At 43.1% G+C, this 27,270-nt stretch overlaps 1 protein-coding gene across 1 annotated transcript in view; it reads left to right on the forward strand.

Moving 5' to 3' along the window:
* Positions 1–27,270, forward strand: part of LOC126199107 (myrosinase 1-like) — a 79,561-nt gene that overhangs the window by 26,081 nt on the left and 26,210 nt on the right. Inside the window, exons 4-7 of the mRNA XM_049935860.1 lie at positions 9,929–10,051; positions 10,126–10,306; positions 23,155–23,249; positions 25,704–25,851. Coding sequence (XP_049791817.1) covers positions 9,929–10,051; positions 10,126–10,306; positions 23,155–23,249; positions 25,704–25,851 — 547 coding nt within the window. The remainder of the gene's footprint in view (positions 1–9,928; positions 10,052–10,125; positions 10,307–23,154; positions 23,250–25,703; positions 25,852–27,270) is intronic.

The raw sequence follows: 27,270 nt of genomic DNA on the forward strand, positions 1-27,270 counted from the left end.
TCGCTTATGTAGAGCATCAGAAGCGACTGAAACACGATCCGACAGTGCATTACTTTGAACTGTTGTAACTGCGACACGCTCAGCACTTAGAAAAAGTATCAAGCCAGTGTTAGTGCTACAATTTTTGTTCAAATGATTGAGTTGAGTGAAAACAAAGATTCCCTGTAAATTACAGAAATCATTTTTGTATGAATTTTCATAGCCAAATGATGAGTGGGCAATGGACAAATGCGGTACCAAACTGCCCAGCGTGAGGCATCGTTTTGCTAAAAACGAACAATTTATTGAAGCTTCCTGACAGACTAACACTGTGGGCCAGGCCGGGATTCGACCATGGGACGTCTGCCTTCTGCGGGCAAGCGCTCTACCGACTAAGCAGTCCAAGCGCGATTGCCGAGCCGCCGTCATAGCTTTACTTCCGGCAGTGCCTCATCTCGCATCTTCCAAGCTTCACAGCGGTTCTGCTGCATTCCTTGCGGGGGTGGGGATAGTACTCGTGGAAGAAAGGATATGAGTTCCCGAGGCAGGAGTTTAGGTACTTTCGTAAGTGCTGCTATGAGAACGGGCAGTGAGTCGTGCTTGGAAAACGCCGGCACGATATGTCGCCGTGTTTGGTCGGGGACTCGCCACCCTCTGTTACACAAAACTGAGTAGAGTTCTCATCGAGAGAATTGGAAAGTTGTCATGCTACATCAGCAGAGAACGATTGACGACATAACTACGAAGAAACAGATCGAGAGAAAGTAGTGGGGAGGGAAAAGATATCTCTGTTGGCGGACCACTTACCCGAAAAAGGCGAAGCTTCCAGGTTCCAGTATCAATGGAGAGCACCACACAAATATCCTCTAATACTCTTTGAATATGTAAGAAATTCAAACATTGAACTTTAAATTCTCAATTGGCACGTCTTTTCTTGATATATAGACTCTTAATAATAATAGAATACCGATCGATATTTAAATATACTTAATTCCTTCTGAACAAAATATGAAAATAAAAAGAAAGCTAAGTGCGACCAGGCCTCAGGCACTGACGCTTACATAAATATATTATATAAATATATAATTAAGTACGTAAGTTTGTACAGAAGCATCAGCGCATATACATATTATATATCACCCCGGTTCCCAGAACTCCTGAAGATAGACGTTGACTGTCGATATTGTATCACAGACACAGTCCCTTTGACTGTTCAGAGATGTCACTAAACCATTACAAAGACGTAAACAACCATGCATGAGCAGCGCCGGTTAGACGGAGGGGGTCAGACAGCCGATCAGTTCCAGTCATTCCACCAGGAAGGAAGTACACGGCTCGTGGTGTCTGTAGTTCAACCATGCCTAGACGGTCAACACCGCGGTTCGATCGCGTCCACATTTTGACTTTGTGCCAGGAAAGACTCTCAACAAGGGAAGTGTCCAGGAGTGAACCAAAGCGATTTTGTTCGGACATGGAGGAGATACAGAAAGACAGGAACAGTCAATGACATGCCTCGCTCAGGCCGCCCAAGGGCTACTACTGCACTGGATGACCGCTACCTACAGATTATGGCTCGGAGGAACCCTGACAGCAACGCCACCATGTAGAATAATGCTTTTCGTGCAGCCACAGGACGTCGTGTTACAACTCAAACTGTGCGCAATAGGCTGCATGATTCGCAAATTCACTCCCGACGTCCATGGCGAGGTCCATCTTTGCAACCACGACAGCACGCAGCGCGGTACAGATGGGCCCAACAACATGCCGAATGGACCGCTCAGGATTGTCATCACGTTCTCTTCACCGATGAGTGTCGCATATGACTTCAACCAGACAATCGTCGGAGACGTGTTTGGAGGCAACCCGGTTAGGCTGAACGCCTTAGACACAGTGTCCAGCGAGTGCAGCAAGGTGGAGGTTCCCTGCTGTTTTGGGGTGGCATTACGTGGGACCGACGTACGCCGCTGGTGGTCATGGGAGGCACCGTGATGGCTGTAAGATACGTGAATGCCATCCTCCGTCCTATAGTGCAACCATAAATCGGCAGCATATTAGAGAGGCATTCGTCTTCATGGACGACGATTCGCGTCCCCATCGTGCACATCTTGTGAATTGATTCCTTCAGGGTAATGTCATCGCTCGACTAGAGTGGCCAGCGTGTTCTCCAGACATGAACCCTATGGAACATGCCTGGGATAGAGTGCAAAGGACTGTTTGTGGACGACGTGACCGACCAACCACTCTGACAGATCTACATCAAATCCTCATTGAGGAGCGCCTTGATGAAGTTGTGGATAGTATGCCACGACGAATACAGGCATGCATCAATGCAAGAGGACGTGCTACTGGGTATTAGAGGTACTGGTGTGTACAGCAATCTGGACCACCATCTCTGAAGGTCTTGTTGTATGGTTGTACAACATGCGATATGTGATTTTCATGAGCAATAAAAAGGGCGGAAATGATGTTTATGTTGATTTCTATTCCAATTTACAGTACAGGTTCCTGAACTATCGAAACCGTGGAGATGAAAAACATTTTTTAGTATATCTTTGAACATAGCTACTAAGGTTCAGTGACAGTGTCAGAATTATATTATAAAAAATAAGCCCTCGGTCACAAATATTAAGTCAAAATTGACCTGGTTTCGACGCTGCTATGAGCATCGTCTTCAGAATTAGACTATCTGTACTAAAACATTAGGTATATAGCACATTAATAAAATTAAAGTTTATGCTGACTCGAAAAGTTGCAGTACTTACAAGTCACATATTAAAAAAGATCTCAGCCGGAAAGGCGACGTCATGAAGAGTTGTGAGATGGCGAGCCGCTAAGGGCTGCTCGTACTGTGGACAAGGGTTGCAACAAGACTGAGGTGCCCACTTTAGAACGTGTGGGCAAGTAAACATGGTGTTGCTACGAGCGCCATCTAGTAGCCGCAGAAACAACTAGGCTACTGTACATTCAAAATTAGACACATGAAATTGTGATGCAGCTGATTCAGGCATAACGTAAGCATTAATAATAACAGGATGAAGTTACATATTTATCTGCTTTAAATAGAGATGCATTTTGTAACGTAAAAACATTAGTTATGCCATATAAGAAAACAACAAAGATGTGACAGGAAAACAACATTTCGGTAAACTGCATGAGGAAATCTGAATCAAAGATCAAGCAATGGCTTTATACAGTCAAAAAAGTTTTTATTTCGCAGCTGCAGCTGTTCGTTGAGAATGAGGTCATCATGACGAGTGAGATGTTTGAAAATCTCCAATTCCTCTAAGACATCTAACCTACGCCCCTTCTTTTCGGTATGCAGAATGTTGTTATCGCCTATGGCTTTAGGCACGTGTCCAGTAATTAAGAGATGATCGGCAAAGGATGAATTTAGGGGACTGGTGCCGTTCTTTCTCAAAAGATGTTCTTTATATCTGACGGTGAAGGCACGTCCGGTTTGCCCTATATAATAGGAGGAGCAGGTATCACAGATTATCTTATAAACGCCAGAACTTTCTGTAGGGGAGCGAATGGATTTCAAATTATGAATGAAATTTCTCTTTAGATTATTATTAGTAGAGAAGGCAACATTGCAGTTGTATTTGTTGCGAAGCATGCGCTGAATCTGATAGGAAATGGGCCCTATGAAAGGAATAGAAAAACGTTTTTTTTTGGGTTAATTTCAGTGCATGCGGTGTTGAGCGTGGTAGTTCTTGCAGTTTTATTTTTTACGATATCGTCCACTATGTTTGGCATATATTCATTATTGACTGCTATGGGTTTAAGTAAATTAATCTCCTCATTAAACTTTTCTGTTGAAAGTGGTATGGAGGTGGCTCGGTGGACGGCAGAGTGAAAAAAGGCCATTTTTTGAGACTGTGGATGAAAAGAGGAAGCAGACACGATTTGGTCAGTATACGTTTCTTTTCGAAAAATATTGAAAGTGATGTTATTGTCTTCTATTGTGAGCGTCAAGTCTAAATAATTTAATTGGCGGTTATCGTTTTCGAGTTCAATAGTGAAAGAAATTTTTTCATGGAGGTCGTTAAAAAGTTTAAATATATGATCAATTCTATCGGCGGGTCCGTTATAGATGACTAGAATATCATCAACGTATCTTGTGTAAGGAAGGATACCTAGTGAAGCGGCTGAGACACGGTTAAACAGCTTTTTTTCCAAAGAATTGATAAAGATGTCGGCGAGGATGCCGGCTAAAGGGTTGCCCATAGCGAGCCCATCAGACTGCTGGTACAGTTGTCCGTTGAATTCAAAGTAGTTGTACTTGACAACGACATTAATGAGATTCATAAAATCAGTAATCTGTTCATCTGATAGATCTTTTTAAGTTGACGTAAGCTTTCTTCCACAATGATGAGCGTCTCATGTACCGGGACATTGGTATAAAGATTTTTAATATCTAAGGAAAAAAGCTTGGTGTCTGAACTGCATACTAAGTTTTTAATATTTTGGACCAAAACGTGGCTGTTAGGAACGGAATAATTATTTTCGAAACCGAATGATTTTTTCAAAGTTTCTTGTAGAAATCTGGCAAATCGTGATATGCGCTATTCATGCTATTGGAGATTGGACGTATTGGATGATTAGGTTAATGAATTTTGAACTGGGACCGAAGTTTAGGGGGCTGAGGGTTCATATTGATGAGTAGTTTCTTTTGGAAAGGTTTTATAAGCAATTTTGTATTGTTAATGGCTGACTTTACTTCTTTCTGTAATTTAGGAGTCGGATCATCATGCAGCTCCGATATATTGTTTTCACTGAAGAATTTTTCAGTTTTAGAAATAGAAATATAAGCAATGACTAGACAACAACCTTTATCGGATTTAGTTATTAAAGCATTTGCTGTTTTAAGTTTATTATTAATGGAAGTTACTAAAATTCTGTCGTTATGCGTCGCAGTAGACAAAGTAGCTGCATGTTTTTCTGGCATGCGGGTTACATCATACGCAATTCTGGCTTGAGAAGCATTATTTATCTTATTATAATCGAGACCGATTTTTAAATCAACAAGCATATTTTCTCTCACATTTGTGTCTGACAGGTTAGGCCTGACATTGTATTTTAGTCCTTTTCCTAACAGGACTTTTTCATTCTCAGTAAAGACGGTTTTGGTTTTATTTAAAATTCTTTCATGAAAGACGTGACTGCTTTTTTGAAATGTATTCTGAGGGGATTTTTCGATTAGAAAGCAGACAAAAAAGATTACTGAGCTTCTTCTCAGGTTTCTGCATTATAACTATTTTACAAATCTCTAGATGTTCGTTAATTTGCGTCCACATGTCGTCAATATTGAAATTATAGTTAACACGATAAGTGTTTGTGATATTTGAGTACAAATGGTATGCTTCTTCGTTAAGACGGTCTTTTTTAGCGTACAGCTCTTTTATCCTATTACAAATAATATTCTTAATGATAGGTCTAAAGGACTTTGGATTTTTCTTACATACAGAAAAATTGATGTAGGCTTTTGTATAAGTCGGGACAAGTCCCCTTTTTTCACACTGCTTGTTAAAATAGATAGCCGTACTTGTATTTAGAATTTTCTTTTTTAATTCTTTATATTTAGAAGCAGCCTTAGATACCTGGGCAGGTAAGAAACGTAAAAATTTGAACATAGCTGCTAAGGTTCAGTGACCGTGTCAGAATTATATTGTAACAAACAAGCCCTTTCCTATCAGATTCAGCGCATGCTTCGCAACAAATACAACTGCAATGTTGCCTTCTCTACTAATAATAATCTGAAGAGATATTTCATTCATAATTTGAAATCCATTCGCTCCCCTACAGAAAGTTCTGGCGTTTATAAGATCATCTGCGATACCTGCTCCTCCTATTATATAGGGCAAACCGGACGTGCTTTCACCGTCAGATATAAAGAACATCTTTTGAGAAAGAACGGCACCAGTCCCCTAAATTCATCCTTTGCCGATCATCTCTTAATTACTGGACACGTGCCTAAAGCCATAGGCGATAACAACATTCTGCATACCGAAAAGAAGGGGCGTAGGTTAGATGTCTTAGAGGAATTGGAGATTTTCAAACATCTCACTCGTCATGATGGCCTCATTCTCAACGAACAGCTGCAGCTGCGAAATAAAAACTTTTTTGATTGTATAAAGCCATTGCTTGATCTTTGATTCAGATTTCCTCATGCAGTTTACCGAAATGTTGTTTTCCTGTCACATCTTTGCTGTTTTCTTGTATGTCGTAACTAATGTTTTTACGTTACAAAATGTATCTCTATTTAAAGCAGATAAATATGTAACTTCATTCTGTTATTATTAATGTTTACGTTATGCCTGAATCAGCTGCATCACAATTTCATGTGTCTAATTTTGAATGTACAGTAGCCTAGTTGTTTCTGCGGCTACTAGATGGCGCTCGTAGCAACACCATGTTTACTTGCCCACACGTTCTAAAGAGGGCACCTCAGTCTTGTTGCAACCCTTGTCCACAGTACGAGCAGCCCTTAGCGGCTCGCCATCTCACAACTCTTCATGCCGTCGCCTTTCCGGCTGAGATCTTTTTTAATATGTGACTTGTAAGTACTGCAACTTTTCGAGTCAGCATAAACTTTAATTTTATTAATGTGCTATATACCTAATGTTTTAGTACAGATAGTCTAATTCTGAAGACGATGCTCATAGCAGCGTCGAAACCAGATCAATTTTGACTTAATATTTGTGACCGAGGGCTTATTTGTTTCAATATAATTTTTTTTATTATATATAGGGTGTTCTACTTATCTTGACCATCCTAAAAGCTGTAAGTCCAGATGCAAATTACAAAATGTTTCAAGCAAATGTTCTTTAGCCGTCAGGGCGACAACAATTAGTACGATTTCCTTAGTTATAGCTTTGTTTTTTACAAAGATATGAACAGCGGTATGACTTCTTTACAATGGTATCCTGTACTTTTTATTCGGTAATACATTTCCTCTCCTGAAGACCTATTCAAAAATGTATCACAGTGTACCAACACTGAAACACAACGTTATTAATTACATAACACAACATTGACGCCGGCCGTGCTGGCCGAGCGTTTCTAGGCGCTAAGGTCTGGAACCAGCGAATCCTGCCTGGGGCATGGATGTATGTGATGTCCGCAGGTTAGTTAGGTTTAAGTAGTTCTAAGTTCTAGGGGACTGATGACTTCAGAAGTTAAGTCCCATAGTGCTCAGAGCCATTTGAACCACAACATTGACGTTGACGTTCCAGCGCTTAGTGCAGGTGCTCGGGGTAATGGAACCCATCCACGTGCTGACGTTGACAGAGGACAAATGTAAACATAATTATAATGCACACCCGTCATTTCGTCTTCCATCGTCAGTTGGTGTGAGTAGAATGTACACCAACGAAGAGAAGGTAGAAATGCTACTCAGCTATGGGGAATGTAAGTTAGCAGAACGGTACTTGCAATACTGTGTTCTTATGTACGGGTACATTTAGTACAGTAGTTTAGCCCTGTTAAGTACTGTTGTGCAGAGCAGACATACAGTAAAGGCTGTCCGTCCTACAAACCGCATCGACATAGCGTTTCTTTTATTGTTGTTGTTGAAATGGTTCAAATGGCTCTGAGCAGTATGGGACTTAACTTCTGAGGGTATCAGTCCCCGGGAACTCAGAACTACTTTAACCTAACTAACCTAAGGACATCACACACAACCATGCCCGAGGCAGGATTCGAACCTGCGACCGTGGCGGTCGCGAGGTTCCAGACTGTAGCGCCTAGAACCGCTCGGCCACTCCGGCTGCCTGTTGTTGAAGGTAGGCGAAATGCTACACAGGCAGCGGAACTGTACAGAGAGCGATATCCTGACAAGAACCCATGTTCCAGACGGGTGTTTCCTCGTCTTGTTGCGACGCTTCAGGTAACGGGAAGTTTCAGCCCACGACAAAGCAATCGTCGTAGCACTCGCACAGACGGAACTGCTGAAGTTACTGCTCTCGCTTTCGTTGCTATGAATCCACATGTGAGCACACGACAGCTTGACCACAAGATTGGCATTCCTAAAACCAGTGTACATCGTATTCTTACATGTCACCGGATCCATTCTTACCGTGTACACCTACATCAGGAATTGCATGGGAATGATTTCCTGAATCGTGTACAGTTCTGTCAGTGGGCACAGTAGCAAATCCTCGCCAACTCGAATTTCTCCAATGTTCTATTTGCCGATGAATGTTCCTTCTGAAACAAAGGACAGGTAAATATACAAGGAACATGCATTACTGGTCCAGCGACAACACACGATGGCTTAGACAGGTGGAACATAAGCGTCAATGGTGCGTTAACGTCTGTTGTGGGATGCTTGGTACTACAATTGTTCGCCTTTATTTGACCAATGGTAGTCTAAATGGCACAGCGTATTCCAACTATCTCAGACGAATTCTTCTTCCTCTTCTGGATGAAGTGCCGCTAAGAACCAGAATGCTTGTGTGGTTTCAACACGATGGATGTCCAGCATGTCCAGCACGTCGTGTTCTGAACCGAAGGTATCCTGACAGATGGACTGGTCGAGGAGGAACAGTTACTTGGCCTTCTAGGTCTCCTGATTTAAATCCTCTGGACTTTTTTCGTTGGTGATGCATTAAGGACGTTGTCTTTCGCGATATTCCAACAACTCTAGAGGGCATGCAGGAACGTATCGTGCTTGCTTGTAACTCTCTTCAGCAGACAATACTGGAAGCAGTGAACAATTATTTCATTCAAAGAGTGCACCAGTGTATCGGTGCTCAGGGCCACCACTTTGAGCACCTTTGAATGCTCTACTCCTGGGAAATGGTACAAGAGAGTCAGTCAATTTTTTGTTATGTTTTTACTTGGTTTTCATTTGTTTTCTGTCATCTCCAGCAAGTGGGCGAGTGTGTGATCCCGTGCTCAAAGTCAATGTTGTGTTACGTAATTAATAACGTTGTTTCAGTGAATGGTACACTGTGATACATTTTTGAGTAGGTCTTTAGGAGAGGAAATGAATCACCGAATAAAAAATACAGGGTGCCATTTAAAAAAGCCATACCGCTGTTCATAACTTTGTAAAAAACAAAGCTACAACGAAGTCACTCATGCTGACTGATGTCCCCCTGACGGTTAAGGAACATTTGCTTGAAACATTTTGTAATTTGCATCTGGAAAAACAGTTATTTAGGGTGGTCAATATAAAAGGGACACCATATATATATTCGTAAAATGAAGAACAAACGGTTTGTTCTTCATTTTACGAAAGTAAAACAGTCGCGGACGAAACACTGGAAAACAATGGATTTTTGCCTGTTTTCGAGACAGATACTGGCAGCAGGATACCGTTCCCGAGAATTCCAATACCGTATCAGTATCTCTACACTAGTTCCTCAGACTATCGTGGACATACAAAAAGAGACGCGAGCAGAGGACTCCAGTTTATATATGTAGATACAGAACATTTAATAAAATATTCGTTATTTACGAACTAAAATTGTATGCGGTAATGTTCGTCTGTTATTCTTTTGACGGATGATGTATGCGATGTATATTGTAATGGCAAAAAAATATTTGTATGCCCTTACATTAGAATTTAACAATTTTCGTTCCACATTATTCGTAAATGAGAAGTCTAATCTTTCAGACTTTGCAGTGAAACGTGGTAGTATGCATTGCACTGAAATTTGAAGTTTTAAATGATAGGTCTTATTAATCTGGAGCACAACTTGTAGCTACCACATCATTCACATACTGGCTGATGATTTCTTCTTTTAAGTTTCCCATCACCGTTTCTGCATAGTAAGACTTTTTGTAAAATCAGTATCGGTATTCTGTTTAAAGTGAACATTTAGTTTGGAGTAAACACTATTCCATTGACAAAGAGTGTCATATGTGGACATCAGTGCATCTTAAATCTCCTAAACTGCTACCGCGTTGCAGAGTTAAAGCCGTGGTGTGTCGCCTTGTGCAGGTGACGATGTACCACTTCGACCTGCCTCAAGCGCTGCAGTACCTCGGAGGCTGGCCCAACGAGCTGATGGCCGACTACTTTGTGGAGTACGCCAGGGTTCTGTTTGAAAACTTCGGAGACAGGGTGAGTCTCGGTTCCACTCAGCCTCCTCGGTGAGAAGGTAATTTTCAGACTATTCGCAGCGTCTGTCTGCGCAGGTGAAGTGGTGGATCACGTTCAACGAACCGGCCGTCTTTGCGAATGGGTACGCGAGTGTCGGCTTCGCGCCGTCGCAGAACGCCTCGGGCATCGGCGACTACCTGTCCACCCACACGGTGATCAAGGCGCACGCGCGCGTCTGGCACCTGTACCACGAGCAGTACAGAGCGACACAGAACGGTGAGTGGCCAGCGCGCCGTCGCAGCTCCGCTCATCTACCTGCCTTTCCAGTCGGCACACTACCGTACCTGTAGTTTTCCGCATGTCTTCTATTTTGGTCTGTCTACGCAGGGCCTCATTCATACTGCAGGCTACCTAGGCTCGGCCTGCGCCGGAAAAGAGTCTGTACCACAAACGTTCATAAAGCGTTGCTTTCAGTACTGTTGTATGAGACCTCTTATAATCGTAAAAGACACATATTTAGTTATTTTGTTTGGGCGTATTCGGCTAAAGTTTTCCGTCGACCTCTCGTGTAAATATAATATACTAAAATGTAGAATTTCACGGCCGGTTAGTATTATATGTTGTCCATTATAATTATCCGGGCTGTTATGCCGTGGTCGGTTGATGAATTCTGTGTCAGTTCCCAACGTTTCGTCTCCGACTGCGGGAGACATCTTCAAGGGGGTCCGTAGGGGGTCCAACACACCCACTGGCTCGCAGTAGCGAGCATAACAGCCCGGATAATTATATTGGACAACATATAATACTAACCGGCTGAAAGGGTACGTTTCCCAACTTCTACTTCCAGGGGCAACAATAATTTGACTTTCAATAGTTCATACAGTTAAGAGATATCATCTTACGCTAAAGGTTTAACACAATAAGTCAAGTCTTAAAGTTAGAAACTGTGCATTTCTCATGTTTTAAATATTACCTAGATTATGTATACTGATCCAGCATTTGAGAATGACATCACTTGGCGACTTTCGAAAACGTTTTGTGTGTAAAGTTTGTTGGAAGTTTCTCTCACTGACACCCCTCACAAAATAATGAAAGGAAAAAAAGTTCTTCACATTGTCTTTCTTATTGAGTGAAACGTCAGCATATGGCCATGATGTTTTATTTTATTATTTATTTGTCGCTAACTATATACGCAACACATACTGCAGACAGTAACCACATATAATTTTGCAGGAAAATTAGTGGTATATCATTGTAGGACACATAGTTCAGGAGATGTAACGTCATAAGCATTGTAATTTACGTTTTAAGAAAGGCTAGTTTCTTTCGTACCTCAGTGACCGAACTCATGCAGCGTTCGATAACCAGAAAACTTAGCGACTTCCAACAAATTTTGAACACAATTCCAAACTTTTGGTAAATCTTTTGTCGCCATTAAATAATGAAATGAAAACAGTTTATCGCTTAGCAATTGTACCTTGTGCATGTAGAACAACTTCGGCATTCAGCAAGACGTTTTAGATTATTATTTCTTTACTACTTACTCTATTCATTAACCATTTTTCTCATAGTATCCACTTATACAACTGAATACATCTGCAAAATTTTCATTAGTCTATGAATGAATAATCCGAAATTCATACAAACAACTTAATTAGGATTGTGGGTCTATAATCATAATGGCTTTGCATCCTTTACGTTAATTATTTAACACATTAATTCATTTGTAAAGTAATCCGACGTTTGAAGCTGTCGAGGAAGTCTGTCGTTTGGCTACCAACTCAGACGGATTGGGCGTCTCCAGCGGGTGAGAATGACGGCGGCTTGTATGCTATACGTCTTTGCCTTCTCAAGAATAGTTGTTTGATACGAAGTGACGTCCATCGCTATATGTAACCTTCTGTTGGTTGAAGCGTTCCAGTTTCGAAAGATCAAAGCTGTGTACCGTCCAGGGTTCACAACCATAGAACAGGATAGAAAAAACAACTGCCCGATACACTACCAGTTTTGTGCGTAGTGTCAGATCTTTATTCGGGAAGACCCGATGTATGAGACGTTCAAAAGCAACATCGCAGCTCGTATCCTTTCCTTCACGTCCTTTCTTTCGGTGAATGGCGAATCGATAATACACTTCCCAGATAGAGGAAGTAATCTACTTGTTCCAAAGGTGTGTTGCGAACAGACATATTGCTGTCTTTAAAGGCAGTACCCCGCGTGGTCTGAGGCGCCTTGCCACGGTCCGCGCGGCTCCCCCCGTCGGAGGTTCGAGTCCTCCTCCGGGCATAGGTGTGTGTGTTGTTCATAGCGTTAGTTACTTTACGTTAGATTAAGTATTGTGTGTTGTGTTGGCAGAAGGGCCAACACCGTGTTACTAGTGGGGCCGAAATGCACGCGTTTTAGCTCACGCAGGCTGGCGTGAGGAGGGAAGAACTATACTGACGTGAGGTCTGGAACATGACAAGGAATTAGAATTCAGAAAGCGGACGTAATTAGTCTGATACTTAACTTTAATCCATTAATGATGAACGTCGCTCTTGACGGTACATGATTCACAATATTATCTTGTTCAGAATTGTAACTGAATATGGCGCCTTGCTAGGTCGTAGCAAATGACGTAGCTGAAGGCTATGCTAAACTGTCGTCTCTGCAAATGAGAACGTGTGTAGACAGAGAACCATCGCTAGCAAAGTCGGCTGTACAACTGTGGCGAGTGCTAGGGTGTCTCGCTTGACTAGACCTGCCGTGTGGCGGCGCTCGGTCTGCAATCACTGATAGAGGCGACACGCGGGTCCGACGTATACCAACGGACCGCGGCCGATTTAAAGGCTACCACCTAGCGAGTGTGGTGTCTGGCGGCGACACCACAGTGTGTAAGCTTATGGGCCGATGACCTAAGCAGTTTGGTCCCAGAAGATAAAAAAAGGCAGTTCAGCAGCTGGCTAGGAGAGTACCTCTATTTTTGGGCTGTTGACGGTCAGGCCATAGTATTCGTATGCAGTACTGAAACAATTTACAGAAAGTTGCAGCTGGTCGGTTGTATGAGCCGAAGAGGCACGGTCGCCTGCACATTGCAGTTTAGTGTCTTGGTGATACCTGTGAACCTCTTCGAATGGAGTTTGGATTGTATTTAAGATCTACGCATTAATTGTTTACAGACGACGAGCCGCAAGGTATGGCTGCGACCACCCGGGAGTGAGGGAGCTTCGGTCGGATTATCGTAAACTCATTGTGATATTTTTCGAGGACACGCTAAAACACGTTGGTAGTATGAGCACGTCTTGACATCATTCATAACACGATGTGTTTTCTTCCTCATCACTGTACTTGATTAAAGTAACGTCACCACGTGTTTCCTATAATGGACACGGGACACAAAGTGCAACAAAATACTGGTCGCTAGTACGACACAAAGTATATTGATGCGACGACACGTCCTAGTTCGAGCCAATTAGTAATATGGAACTTGTCAGATATTTTATTTTGGTATAACACTTGCCCAAACTGACTTGAGTCAGTCCAACGAAATGTCGACGGCAGCCGAAACTTTTCAAACTTTCGTAAAGCCTGCGCAAGTAGTGTTCCAAAACCATAAGGTGAAGAGCGCAAACACAATCGTACGAGAATCTGTCAGCAGTTACAGGACTATCACACTAATGAAGCTGAAATGTTTTTGAAGTGAATCATTACTGGAGATGAAACAGAGATTAATCGCTTCGAGAATCAGAAACGAACGCCATAGAATGGAATCAAAACACCCGGCATCTTCATTTTAAAAAAACCCTCAAGGGTCAGTGACGCTTTTTTTGGAACATTACCTTTAAAAGTGATCAACAGTAAACAATCGATATTACGTTGGTGAGCTTTGGAATGAACTGAAGTCTGCAATTCGAAACAAACACCAAAATCTATTGTCAAATGGCGTGTTTTTTTTCACCAACCGCACAATTCAATTCAAACTGTGTACGCTATGCATTCTGGGGGACAGCAATCCCTGATGACGCCCCGTCGTATTTCCGTTTGTTTGATCCACTTAAAGATGGTGCCGGAAATCTCGTACGACGATGGAGCAAGCACACTGAAAAGCAGGCGATGATGTTGAAAATGACGTCACAGTAAATTTAGTACTGTCGCTGTTATCAGAAAAATGTTGTGCAGGTCCTTTTTGACTTAGCCTCGTAAATTCTGCCAGATGCTGTCCGCTAATAGCCGGTGCCACGTCCACACAGCACGGCCATCTCATCAGGTCCCGTTCAGGAGGAAATACACCGCCTTGCCCCACGATTAAAGTCCGAAATGCGTGCTTCTTCCTCTGAACCCTTGTCTCACACATGCATTTGAATGATACGTCACAGAACGTCTTGCGCGGGCGGACGGTCTGTTGCGAACGTGGGGCGCCGCTGGACCGCGTGCGTAGCCCAGTGATCCGGCGCGAAGCGGTGGAGTGCGGCTGCCCTGTCCTAGGTGTGCTGACAAGATGCGTGAGAATAATAAAGTTTCCGGTTTTCTTACTGTTAATGAAGCAATGCTACATCAACTGCTGGTATTACTTTTTCTGTAGACATTTTTCTGTTCTTTTAAAAAACTAAAAACCACTCATGTCGATTCTGCTCGTTTTCTTCGCTGTATAAAACTTCTCATTCGACTCTGAGAAAAGTAACTGGCACACAAAACTGATTTTTGTCGTATCTTACAGTTTCGCAACAGAGCTTGATGATAAAGTGTCTATTTTTTTTCGATACTGGTCATAGTTATCGTGATAATTTCTAAGCAGGTTATCCCATGAAATTTCAGTTGTATGCATTGAAGAATGTAGTCGCTGGCTACTTTACGTCTGGTTCATTTTAGGTCATACACTGTCGCGTATTAAATGAAGCTACACTCCTGAAAATGGAAAAAAGAACACATTGACACCGGTGTGTCAGACCCACCATACTTGCTCCGGACACTGCGAGAGGGCTGTACAAGCAATGATCACACGCACGGCACAGCGGACACACCAGGAACCGCGGTGTTGGCCGTCGAATGGCGCTAGCTGCGCAGCATTTGTGCACCGCCGCCGTCAGTGTCAGCCAGTTTGCCGTGGCATACGGAGCTCCATCGCAGTCTTTAACACTGGTAGCATGCCGCGACAGCGTGGACGTGAACCGTATGTGCAGTTGACGGACTTTGAGCGAGGGAGTATAGTGGGCATGCGGGAGGCCGGGTGGACGTACCGCCGAATTGCTCAACACGTGGGGCGTGAGGTCTCCACAGTACATCGATGTTGTCGCCAGTGGTCGGCGGAAGGTGCACGTGCCCGTCGACCTGGGACCGGACCGCAGCGACGCACGGATGCACGCCAAGACCGTAGGATCCTACGCAGTGCCGTAGGGGACCGCACCGCCACTTCCCAGCAAATTAGGGACACTGTTGCTCCTGGGGTATCGGCGAGGACCATTCGCAACCGTCTCCATGAAGCTGGGCTACGGTCCCGCACACCGTTAGGCCGTCTTCCGCTCACGCCCCAACATCGTGCAGCCCGCCTCCAGTGGTGTCGCGACAGGCGTGAATGGAGGGACGAATGGAGACGTGTCGTCTTCAGCGATGAGAGTCGCTTCTGCCTTGGTGCCAATGATGGTCGTATGCGTGTTTGGCGCCGTGCAGCTGAGCGCCACAATCAGGACTGCATACGACCGAGGCACACAGGGCCAACACCCGGCATCATGGTGTGGGGAGCGATCTCCTACACTGGCCGTACACCACTGGTGATCGTCGAGGGGACACTGAATAGTGCACGGTACATCCAAACCGTCATCGAACCCATCGTTCTACCATTCCTAGACCGGCAAGGGAACCTGCTGTTCCAACAGGACAATGCATGTCCGCATGTATCCCGTGCCACCCAACGTGCTCTAGAAGGTGTAAGAACTACCCTGGCCAGCAAGATCTCCGGATCTGTCCCCCATTGAGCATGTTTGGGACTGGATGAAGCGTCGTCTCACGCGGTCTGCACGTCCGGCACGAACGCTGGTCCAACTGAGGCGCCAGGTGGAAATGGCATGGCAAGCCGTTCCACAGGACTACATCTAGCATCTCTACGATCGTCTCCATGGGAGAATAGCAGCCTGCATTGCTGCGAAAGGTGGATATACACTGTACTAGTGCCGACATTGTGCATTCTCTGTTGCCTGTGTCTATGTGCCTGTGGTTCTGTCAGTGTGACCATGTGATGTATCTGACCCCAGGAATGTGTCAGTAAAGTTTCCCCTTCCTGGGACAATGAATTCACGGTGTTCTTATTTCAATTTCCAGGAGTGTATAATCAAAATTGTTTTTAAAGCTGGAACGAAAGCCATATCTCACTACAGTATGGAGAAAATAGAAGCTGAAGCACACTGAGGTGACAAAAGTCATGGGACAGCGATATGCACATTACAGATGGCGGTGGTATCGCGTGCACAAGGTATAAAAGGGCATTGCATTGGCGACGCTGCCATTTGTACTCATGTGATTCACGCGAAACGGTTTCCGACCTGATTATGGCCGCGCGACGGGAGTTAACAGACTCTCAGTGCGGAATAGTAGTTGCAACTGGACGCATGAGACATTCCATTTCGGAAATCATTAGAGAATTCAGTATTCCGAGATCCACTGTATCAGGACTGTGACGAGAATAGCATATCCAGGCATTACCTCTCACCACGGACAACGCAGTGGCCGACGGCCTTCACTTAACGACCGAGAGCAGCGGCGTTTGCGTAAAGTTGTCATTGATAACAGACAAGCAGAACGGTGTGAAATAACCACAGGAATCAATGTGGGACAGTGCGGTGAAATTTGGCGGTAATGGGCTGTGGCAGCAGACGGCCGACGCGAATGCCTTTACTGACAGCACGACATCGCTTGCAGTGCCTCTCCTCGGCTCGTGATCTTATCGGTTGGATCGTAGACGACTGGAAAACCGTGGCGTGGTCAGACAAGTCCCGATTTCATTTGGTAAGAGCTGATGGTGCGGTTCGTATGTGTCGCAGACCCCACGAAGCCACGGGCCCAGGTCGTCAACAAGGCACTCTGTAAGCTGGCTATAGTTCAATCATTGTGTCGGCCGTGTTTACATGAACTGGAGTGGATCCTCTGATCCAACTGCACCGATCATTGACTGCAAATTGTTATGGTCAGCTACATGGAGACCGTTTGCAGCCAATTTTCATGGATGACAGTGCAGCTTGTCATCGGGCCAGAATTGTTCACAAATGGCTTGAAGAACGTTCTGAACAATTCGAGGGAATGATTTGGCCACCCAAGTCGTCCGACACGAATCCCAAAGATCATTTACGGTGCATAATCTAGAGGTCAGTTCGTGCATAAAATTCTGCACCGGCAACATTTTGGCAATTACGGACAGTATAGAGGCAACATGGCTGCATGAAACTTTCAACAACTTGTTAAGTCCATGCCACGCCGAGTTGCTGCACTAGGCCGGGCAAACACTTTACAGTAATAACTGTCAATGAGTTCCTCAATACAATACGTATCCATCCATGTGGTCCACAAAATTCGTTGGTAGTATTAGTTTACCTGCCCATATATAACGCTAGACAAGGAGAAAATTCAGTCTTTTTTCTGAAGCTGGGTAGCTAATATGAGAGTGGTGTAGTTTGGGTTTATGATCAATATCTTATAGGAACTTAGTTTTATAACATTTGACGTCTTATTTTTATAGTGATGATGCTATTCTATGAGAGAGAAGAACGATTTTAAATTTCGGTCAAAAATATGCTGTTACGTTATTCTCTTTTTTTTCTGATATCTGATTTACAGACATTTATAGAGGTAAAAGAATGGACTTGCACAATGGGAAAAAACTGTAAATTTATGTAAGGTATCTTACAACATGTGTGAATATATGCCCTTAGTTGTGATTATATGGCTTTGTTGCCGTGAGTTCAAAGTTAGATATACCTTTAACATCTACTCGTTACTTCTAATACATCGTGTTATACCTGAGTGTGTGATTTTACCACTACTTTGTCTGGGTTCATGTAACTGTTTTGTACTTGACGGTCTGATTATATTCAAGCTGAACTTTCTTACCTTACGATATTATACTGAGTTGTCTTTTATTTTCGACTGTATGTAATGGTATATACTTGACGATGTGGTTTTTACAACTATTTTATTTCTGACATTGTGTAATCGTTTTCTACCTGCATGTGTGGTTTTAATATTGTTGGTGTTTCTTACCTTGCTATGTCGTACTACGTCGTACGTAAAAGTTTGCCTCTGGATGTGTTTGTTGGTGTTTTGGAAACTTGTTTTAGCATTACTGGCGTTGCTGAGGAATTGAAAATTTGTTCCACCGGTGCGCCGACAATGGCGCTCGCATGATGACGTACAGGTTTACTGCTACCGTTACAAATTGTAACTTAAATATCTTCTTGTAAAGATATCTGCTTGTATTTAAAATACGTATTTTGTAATGCTTGTTACCGCATGGGCTGTTCATAAAAAAAACTGGAAAAAAGAGAGAGAAGAAAGAAAATACGTAAAATAAAGTTGCTGCTAGATGGTGCAGTTCCGATAAGCGGCCGCTAGCATGGTCTTCCTGATACCTTCCTCACTGCGACGTCTTACTCGGGTGGATCCAGTTCAGCCCTGCACTAATTCACAAGACGCGTTCAACCGGAATGTGAGCAGTCATGTGCTGTCGTAATGGATGTTATTACATAGCTTAGCGGTACCAATTGTCATCAGTTATCTTTGTGCTGTGGCACTGTTTCGCAGTGTGCAAAGTACTCACTATACGGCTTCTGTTTTTTGGGATGATTTGATTTTTTGGGGGTGATTTGATAATAAGTTTAGGCTCGAAACTAGTCTCAAAGTAATAAAGAAAATTAACATTGCAGCTTGAATATTTCTCGGCAGTGTATTGGATAATCTGTCAAATTCATACATTTGTCCTCCTCCATCATCCCTGAAAGCTTGTAACATCATAACGGATTAATCCCATATAACTTCAAAAATTAGAAGTTTGCATAAATCTATCGAAACAAGTGTGGAAAACACAGTACACATTGCGACAGCTATGACTTTATAACACGCCATCTATGATCTTGAATCAATAAAAGAGGCTGAGGTTGCATTTTTCCACGATGTTTACCGAAATATATCAAAAACTTCACGACAGTTTACAAATGAGATGTAATGCTTCATCGCGAGCAACCGTGGAAGAGAGGGAAAATTTTAAAATGTATTTTCAACAAAATTCAGTACAAATAATGTAAAATATGCGCTTAACAAATGTTACATGTGCTCGCTTGAAGTACTAATTACTTCTGCGATCTCCCCGCGTTCACAGTACGATATAAAACGGTTATTATACTTTTTATTTCTCTTATGCTCACTTGATACATATATGCTTCCATCTGTGAGTTAGGCGACCATGCAAAATTGGTCCTTAATGAATTCTACATCTACATATATACTCCGCTAGCCACCAAGCGGTGTGTGGCGGAGGGCACAATTTGCACCAAAGTCATCCCCTCCTTTTTCCCACTCGCGGATCGCGCGAGAGAAAAACGACTGTCTGAACGCCTCAGCACGAGCTCTAATTTCCCTTATCTTTGAATGGCGATCGTTGCGTGATTTGAAAGTTGGTGGTAATAATATATGCTCTACATCTTCGGCGAAGATCGGATTTCGGAATTAAGTGAGCAGCCCCTTCCGTCTAGCGCGTCGTCTATCTTCGAATCAGTCCCACTTCAAACTTTCTATGAGATTTTTAACGCTCTCGCGATGGCTAAATGTACCAGTCACGAATCTTGGCGCTCTTCTTTGGACGTTCTCAATCTCTTGAATCAGACCCAACTGGTAAGGGTACCATACAGACGAAAAGTACTCTAATACTGGACGAACTAACGTATTGTAAGCAATTTCCTTTTTTGAAGGACAGCATCGCTTCGGAATTCTACCAACAAACCGCAATCTAGAGTTCGCGTTGCCCGTTACTTGTGTAATCTTATCATTCCATTTGAGATCATTATGTAAAGTCTTGGGCGAAGTTCAGTTTATTGACGTCACCAGAGCACATCTGTGTCAAAAAGAAAACGAATAGTTACAACATGAAATGGCACAGGACAGTATACACGTAACACTTACAAAGAAATACAACAACGACCCATACGGCCACACCGTAGTGGGAACGTAAGATACTGAAAACAGCCCTTATGTGTACGACGGTGCCAAAATGTCCATATAGACAGATAGTGGCGAGGAAAGCAACTGTCATAATCAGATGGCGTAGGTAATTAATACGGTACACAAATGATTACCAAAAAAAGTAAGCAACAAAAGGTAGCGCAACGAACATCGATTTGAAAATCACGGAGAAACCATGCAGGCATAGTATTTTTAAAATTTATCTACTGCACAGAAAGAAACATAATATAAGAAAGTATAGAGATTTCATGTTGAATGTTAGCTACAACAGCTACTAAATATAGAGCAGGTATCAATAAGATTACAATGTGAGCGTAGAATGTGACATAGATTCATACAAATTACCTGATACCTGTTCTGTGTTTTGCGGTTAAATTGCGAAAAAAAGGCCTCAGCTCCAAAGATTATGTGAGCTGTAAGATGGGTTAATGATGTCACACAGGTACCATACATCACCGCAATTCTGTCCAACGCCACCGTCGACGCATCACACGATGAGAAGGTCGTCACAATCCCTCTTACCCACATTTCAGCCTTTCTTTTGACGTCTATGCGATAGAGGTCACAACCGCGACACCCGGCGTTGAAATCACGCAGTGTTCTCATGGATGGCCGAGAGAAACATTTCAGACACATCGCTGTTTTTGCTCTCTTGTTCAGGTTGGAACGACTAGAGACCGTTCAATACCATTCAGTGAAATCCGAACGCGATGCGAAGCAGGAAAGGGTACTTGCGCTTTTTCAGCCCTCCTGTTTTCCTCTCTCCTGTAGCGTGATCGACCGGGAGTGTAACATTGAAATATGCGTGGACAAATTGGCAAAGGGTCCCTCCAAGACCCCGACATTTCTCGGTGCTACCCACGCCCCTTTGTGGAGCGCGACAGAAATGTACCTTCAGAAATTTCGACATCAATGTCTCCTGCTCTAGCGCCTGAAAGAAGGCAGCCACACCCAAGGAGTGTCGAAGCGGTTGCCTAATCCTCAGACGCTAGAGTAGACGCTAGGTTGATTTCGTGTCGAAATTTCTGGAGGTAGATTTCTAACGTGTTCAACTAATGTGCGTCTGTGGCACCGAGGATATCGCCGAACTGCAGGATCTTTGAGTTACCCTTTGCTGTTTTATTCACGCACGTGTTAATGTTGCACTCCCACGTGATCACGCCATGGGAGGGCTGAAAAAGCAAAAGTACGCTTTCCTGCCCCAGAACATCCTCAAATTTCGTTGAGTCTTTTTGAAAGGTCCCAATAGTTCCAAGCTGTAAATAGCGGTCGCGTTGCAATAGCTTTCAAAGAGGATGGAGATCCAAAACGTCCTTAGCGATGGGTTGAAACGTCCTGGGCTGTCGGCAGCGTCAAACGTTGCTCATCGCACTGCGAGCTCTCGTTTTCAACCACGGAATGTGTGAGAATCAAAGCCCCAGGGAAAGAGGTGGTTTCACTGACGGCCTTTATGCCATTCCCTGAGACCCATTCGTGTCGATTCTGTGTGACGGTGCTTCCGAAATGCTTTCCTCTGTTATTCATTAGAAAGCAGCGTGGTTTCAATGCTGGGTGTCGTGGTTCTGACCTGCATCACAGAGACATAAAAAAAAAGGGGCGGGGGGTGAAACGTGGCTAAGGGGCTGTGGCGACCGTCCAATCGTGTGACACTTTCACGATAGCATTAAGCAGAATTTTGGTGAAATTTGGTACCAGTGTAACATCAGTATGCCATCTTACAACTCACATGAACTTCCGAGCTGTGACCTTTTTTCCGCATGTGTCTACACCATGCTGTTTGAAGCTTCACTGAGCTCGAGTGTTATACCGCAGGGATCCATATTTTTTCACTACTACAGAGGACGTTTGTAGGCACCCTTCAGCCAAATTCCAAACTTATGCGTCGCAATGGGAGACAATTAAGTTGTTTTGAAAAAGTAATCCTTTAAATCTGCTAAGCAGTGTATTTTCTTTCTCAGAAGTAAAAGTAATTTTTGAATTGCATTTGAATAACCGCGGTCCATAGGCACTTTATGATAAAAATTAATGTTCCTGATTAATCTCTTTACGCGCTTGCAACTGGGGCTGCTAACCTTTCATGTAATTTGCAGTGTCGCACTTAGCTTAAGAAATTGTGGTCTCAGAATGAGAGGAGAGCTTCTGTGAAGTTTGGAAGGTAGGAGACGAGGTACTGGCGGAATTGATGCTGTGAGGACGGGGCGTGAGTCGTGCTTGGGTAGCTCAGTCGGTCGACTTCTTGCCCGCTAGATAAAGGTCCCGAGTTCGAGTCTCGGTCTGGCACACAGTTTTAATCTGCCAGGAGATTTCAGCTGTGATCTTTTTGATTTAATATGCAAATGCCACACTCACGTGCAATTTAATAATATATTGTAAAATTTCTAACACTTCAACTGCCAGTCCTGTTTTTGTTAATCTAAATGGACACTTCATTCAGTGGGTGATACAGACGTGTAACGTGTGACAGCAAGATGAGTGCAGTGTGTGCTATTAACGCTTGCCATCGCTGTTTCGCCGGTGTGGTGCCACCTCGGCCACGTTTTCTTCGCACAGCCCAAGTTGACAATAGACGCGATGGCTGATGGTAGCGACCGTTAAGACATTTCCCATTTGTGATAGCTTCCATCAATCACAGCGTCGAGTGCCAGCTTGAAGTGTGTGAACAGTAATGAGTTCACTTTGTCGGGTGATATAACACTACTTAGTTTTCGTGCTAGACGTTTCAAATTTAGTAACCTACAATATGCTTCGGGATAAGTGCATTGTGCAGTATATTTTTTATAACATGCTTTTCGAGTTGAATTCAGAATGTTGTCGCTCTTCACTCAGCACCTCTGTTACCTCACTTTGTTAGACGTCTTACGTTTCAATAACTGTATGTGACATTATCTAAACAGCAAATAAGACATCTGTTTACGAACGGTTTACAGGTAGTGTAGGAATCACCCTTAATATGGGAGGTCCTGAGCCAGCTTCTAATTCGACAGAGGATGCAGAAGCTAGTGAAAGAGGCCGCCAGTTCCAGGTGAGTACTGCAGCTCTGAGATGGGCTAGTTAGCCTGTTCACCCCGCTGCTGAAGTTGTAATTACGTCTACTGCCACAAAGAAATTTATCCATGTTGGTCTTGACTTGTTCAATTCTAAGAAATTGTTGTAGTTTGATCATAGCACTATACAGTTTGAAAGTTGACTGTAGAAAGACTTGTAAATAAAACCGTCTTGTCCTGTTGTCACTTAATTTACTTATCCCATACGCGTTTCACCTTTTTCTTACTCTAAGGCATAATCAGTGGGATCTATAACGATACAGTTTTGTTAGTTGTAGATTATTAAACAGTTCACGGGGTGATTTTTGTGTAAAAAAGTACTTACTTACGATTTGCTGATCTGCGATTCTTCTCATCTGGTCTGGAGGTCGCACTACCACTTTATTACTGACACACAAGCACAACTTTAAGTTCTGACCTTCTTCACACTGTTGACCATGTTTCTCCTTCTTTTTTATGGTTACTATTGTTCTTTGGCCACTCGATATAACTATTTTGTCGGACAATGGTTTTCACGACGTAAATATTGCAACTCCATTATGTGTTTCCTCCTCTTTGGCATTTTTACGTACTTGTTGCCAACCTAATGAAGCATATGTTCAAGACTAATTTTTTTTTTGAGGGGGGGGGGGGGGAGGTTGGTGTTTTGAATTGTATGGTTTATCGATAAGTTGTTGGGCGGTATTATTATTACATAGGATAGTGTTATTATATTAATCCTCTTTGCGAGCGTTATTCTATTATTTTATCTATTAGTGTAAATAATTAATTGCTTGGCGTGTGTACTTGACCACTCAACATCATTTTCCTTTCTGCTTTGGTTTTCTGTATGTGGTAATTTTCTTGCGGGGTTAGGAGGTGTTTTTATTGTTGATTCTAAGACGACATGAAAATAATTAGAATCAACAATAAAAAAACACTTCCTAACCCTGCAAGAAAATGACCACATACAGAAAACCAAAGCAGAAAGGAAAACGCTGTTCAATGATCAAGTACACATGCCAATCAATTCATTATTGACACTAATAGATAAAATAATAGAATAACGCTCCCAAAGAGGATTAATATGAGAACACTATCCAATATAATAATAATACCGCCTAACAACGTATCCATGAACCACTCCACAGAATACTGAAACGAAAAGTCAAATCAGCTGTCACCAAAGTTTTCAACCACTCGTTAACAACTAGTACAACACCATACAATCCAAAACACCAACCTCCCCCTCCCCAAAAAAAAAAAAAAAATTAGTCTTGAACATATGCTTCATTAGATTGGAAACAAGTAGGTAAATATGCCAAAGAGGAGGAAACACATAATGTAGTTGCAATATTTACGTCGTGAAAAGCATTGTTCGAGGAAATAGTTGTATCGAGTGGCCAAAGAACAATAGTAACCACAAAAAAAGGAGAAACATGGTCAACAGTGTGAAGAAGGTCAGAACTTAAAGTTGTGCTTGTGTGTCAGTAATAAAGTGGTAGTGCGACCTCCAGACTAGATAAGAAGAAACACAGGTCTGCAAATCGTAAGTAATTAGTTTTTTACATAAAAATCACCCCGTGAACTGTTTAATAATCTAAAACTAACAAAACTGCATCGTTGTAGATCCCACTGATTACGCCTTAGAATAAGAAAAAGGCGAAACGCGTCTGGGGTGAATAAATTAAATAGCAGCAGAAAAAGGTGGTTTTATTTACAAAACAAGTATTTCTATGCTTGCTGCGGAGGATGGCCCGCAAACAAATCTGGATTCCTTAAGAGTTTAGTGGTTCGGCGCTTACATAGAGTGTAACGGATGTAAGTGCAGATATTTTTATACGTACGCACAACAGTGTGTTAGTTGTTTCCCTTGGCAGTCTTCCCACATAAAACTTTACGACCTGAAGTATGCTGCACGGCCGTAACGGCACTGCGAAGTGAACAACGTCTGTCAGTATGGACTATCCTTTTGCCCCTCCAAGCATTCACACTTCCGTACCTGACCGCCGCCCAGGATAAAATAAACTTTTGGAAAAAAATTTGTGGTAAGTTCCTATGGGACCAAACTACTGAGGTCATCGGTCCCTAGGCTTACACACTACTTAATCTAACTTAAACTGACTTACGCTAAGGATAACACACACACACCCATGCCCGAGGGAGGACTCGAACCTCCGACGGGGGGAGCCGCGCGAACCGTGGCAAGGCCCCTAGACAGCGCAGCTACTCCGCGCGGCCAAAATAAACTTTAATGGCTAGCTTTTGCCATGAGTACTACCCACCCTAAAGCATACGACTTGTAATAATCATTAGTCTGAAAATGAAGTAAATTCTGATCTGATGATGTTCAGTACACCGTCCTCAGTCCCCATCAAAAATACCTGCACTTGCACCCTTTACTCCCAGTACACAGTGCTTGACAGAGAAAGATACTGGTGTGTTCATCGCAGGTGGGCATCTTCGCTCACCCCATCTTCAGTGCAGAAGGGGACTACCCGGCTGTGGTGAGACAGAGGGTGGACGCCAACAGCGCAGCAGAGGGGAGACCGCGGTCCAGGCTGCCGTCCTTCACACAGGAGGAGGTCGACTACATCAGGGGTGAGTGGATTAGCGATAGACGTCACCAGCGACTATAGACGTGCTGAGCAATGTCACGGGATGCACAAAATATACAGTGTGTCCAAATTAAAGGGAGACTACAGTTACGTGTAAAGAAATTTTTATAACAATATTATAGTTACAGTTCATGTGGAACGGTACAACTATACATAATTGTCATTGACACTAAGACACCGATATCGGGGTGTAGGAAGGGAGTGGGTGGCTTCAAGTGCAGATATTCTTGGGTTGCTGACGGATCCGGCTTTCTACAGTGCCTCCACTTCGTTTAATCCGTAATGTTTCACACAAGTGTCCCCAGTAACTGGCAAACATGAAGTACTCTATTTTACGTTCGTGGGACATTTGAATTCAACAGTACAGGTTCAATGGATGGGTGGATGGATTTAAAGTTGTCGGGAGCTAAACAGCGTGGTTCTCAGTGCCGTTCCTCAAGATAGTGGTACAACTGTACAACTAGTCACTCTTTTTAAAACGAAAAGCAAAGTCCATATAACTGCACCCACAGCAATAAAAATTTTATATGTAATCTCCAGTTCATCTCTTTACGCTGTCGTCGTAATTAAGTAGTATCGATAAAACAGCGGATAGCATAAATATGGCTGCCTGGTCGCGGAACTAACAGGATGAACCAGCCATCCACAAACACAACAAAATCTTCGTCCAATTAAACTCAATAGGAGTCCAAACGACACAAAAAATATCAAGTTTTCTTGCCAATGTCTCGGCATCTCCACGGCAGACCAAAAGCTTCCCCACAGATCAGCACGTTAAAACAAGATGCCCTGTGAGCGTGACCCCACAAACACTGCATTCGGTTGGGTCTTGGCACCACGAGACATACGCATGAGTCACTGGACAGTTTCCGATACGAAGGTGAGCGAGTACCACTTAGCACAGGTTCGAAAGTGGTGTTTTGGGTCAATGGTGAGTTTAGGACGGGGGAGAGGGGCACGTGCTCCCTCCCCCTGCCCGCCTAGACAGTTCGAGAGAGAGAGAGAGAGGGGGGGGCGGGCGAATAGAGAGAGAGGGGGGAGGGTTCTTTGATTGCAATTTTTACTTATGAGCAGCATGTAATTTTGAGTTTAAAAGATGAAGAAAGCCTGGAAGTACCGAAACGTAAGTGTGGCTTGTTCTGTTGTGCCTTCTTGTTTCTTTCTTTTTTTTGTCAGAATTTACGATGGAATTACAATAAAAGATGACGTCGTCTACCGTGACTGCATAGCAAATAAATGGGCTGTTGTATAGGTTTCACTCACTATGCATGCAAAGTTAAATCTTTTACTTTGTGAAAAATTTGTAAATTTCTAGGGCTGCGTTTAGGCTCACACATTCAGTCATTTCCGGTAAATATTTGAGATCTCTGGATTCCTTTCCTAGTTAGCAAGAAATAATACT

This window comes from Schistocerca nitens, chromosome 8, assembly GCF_023898315.1.
Source record: "Schistocerca nitens isolate TAMUIC-IGC-003100 chromosome 8, iqSchNite1.1, whole genome shotgun sequence".
Classification (NCBI taxonomy): Eukaryota; Metazoa; Arthropoda; class Insecta; order Orthoptera; family Acrididae; genus Schistocerca; species Schistocerca nitens.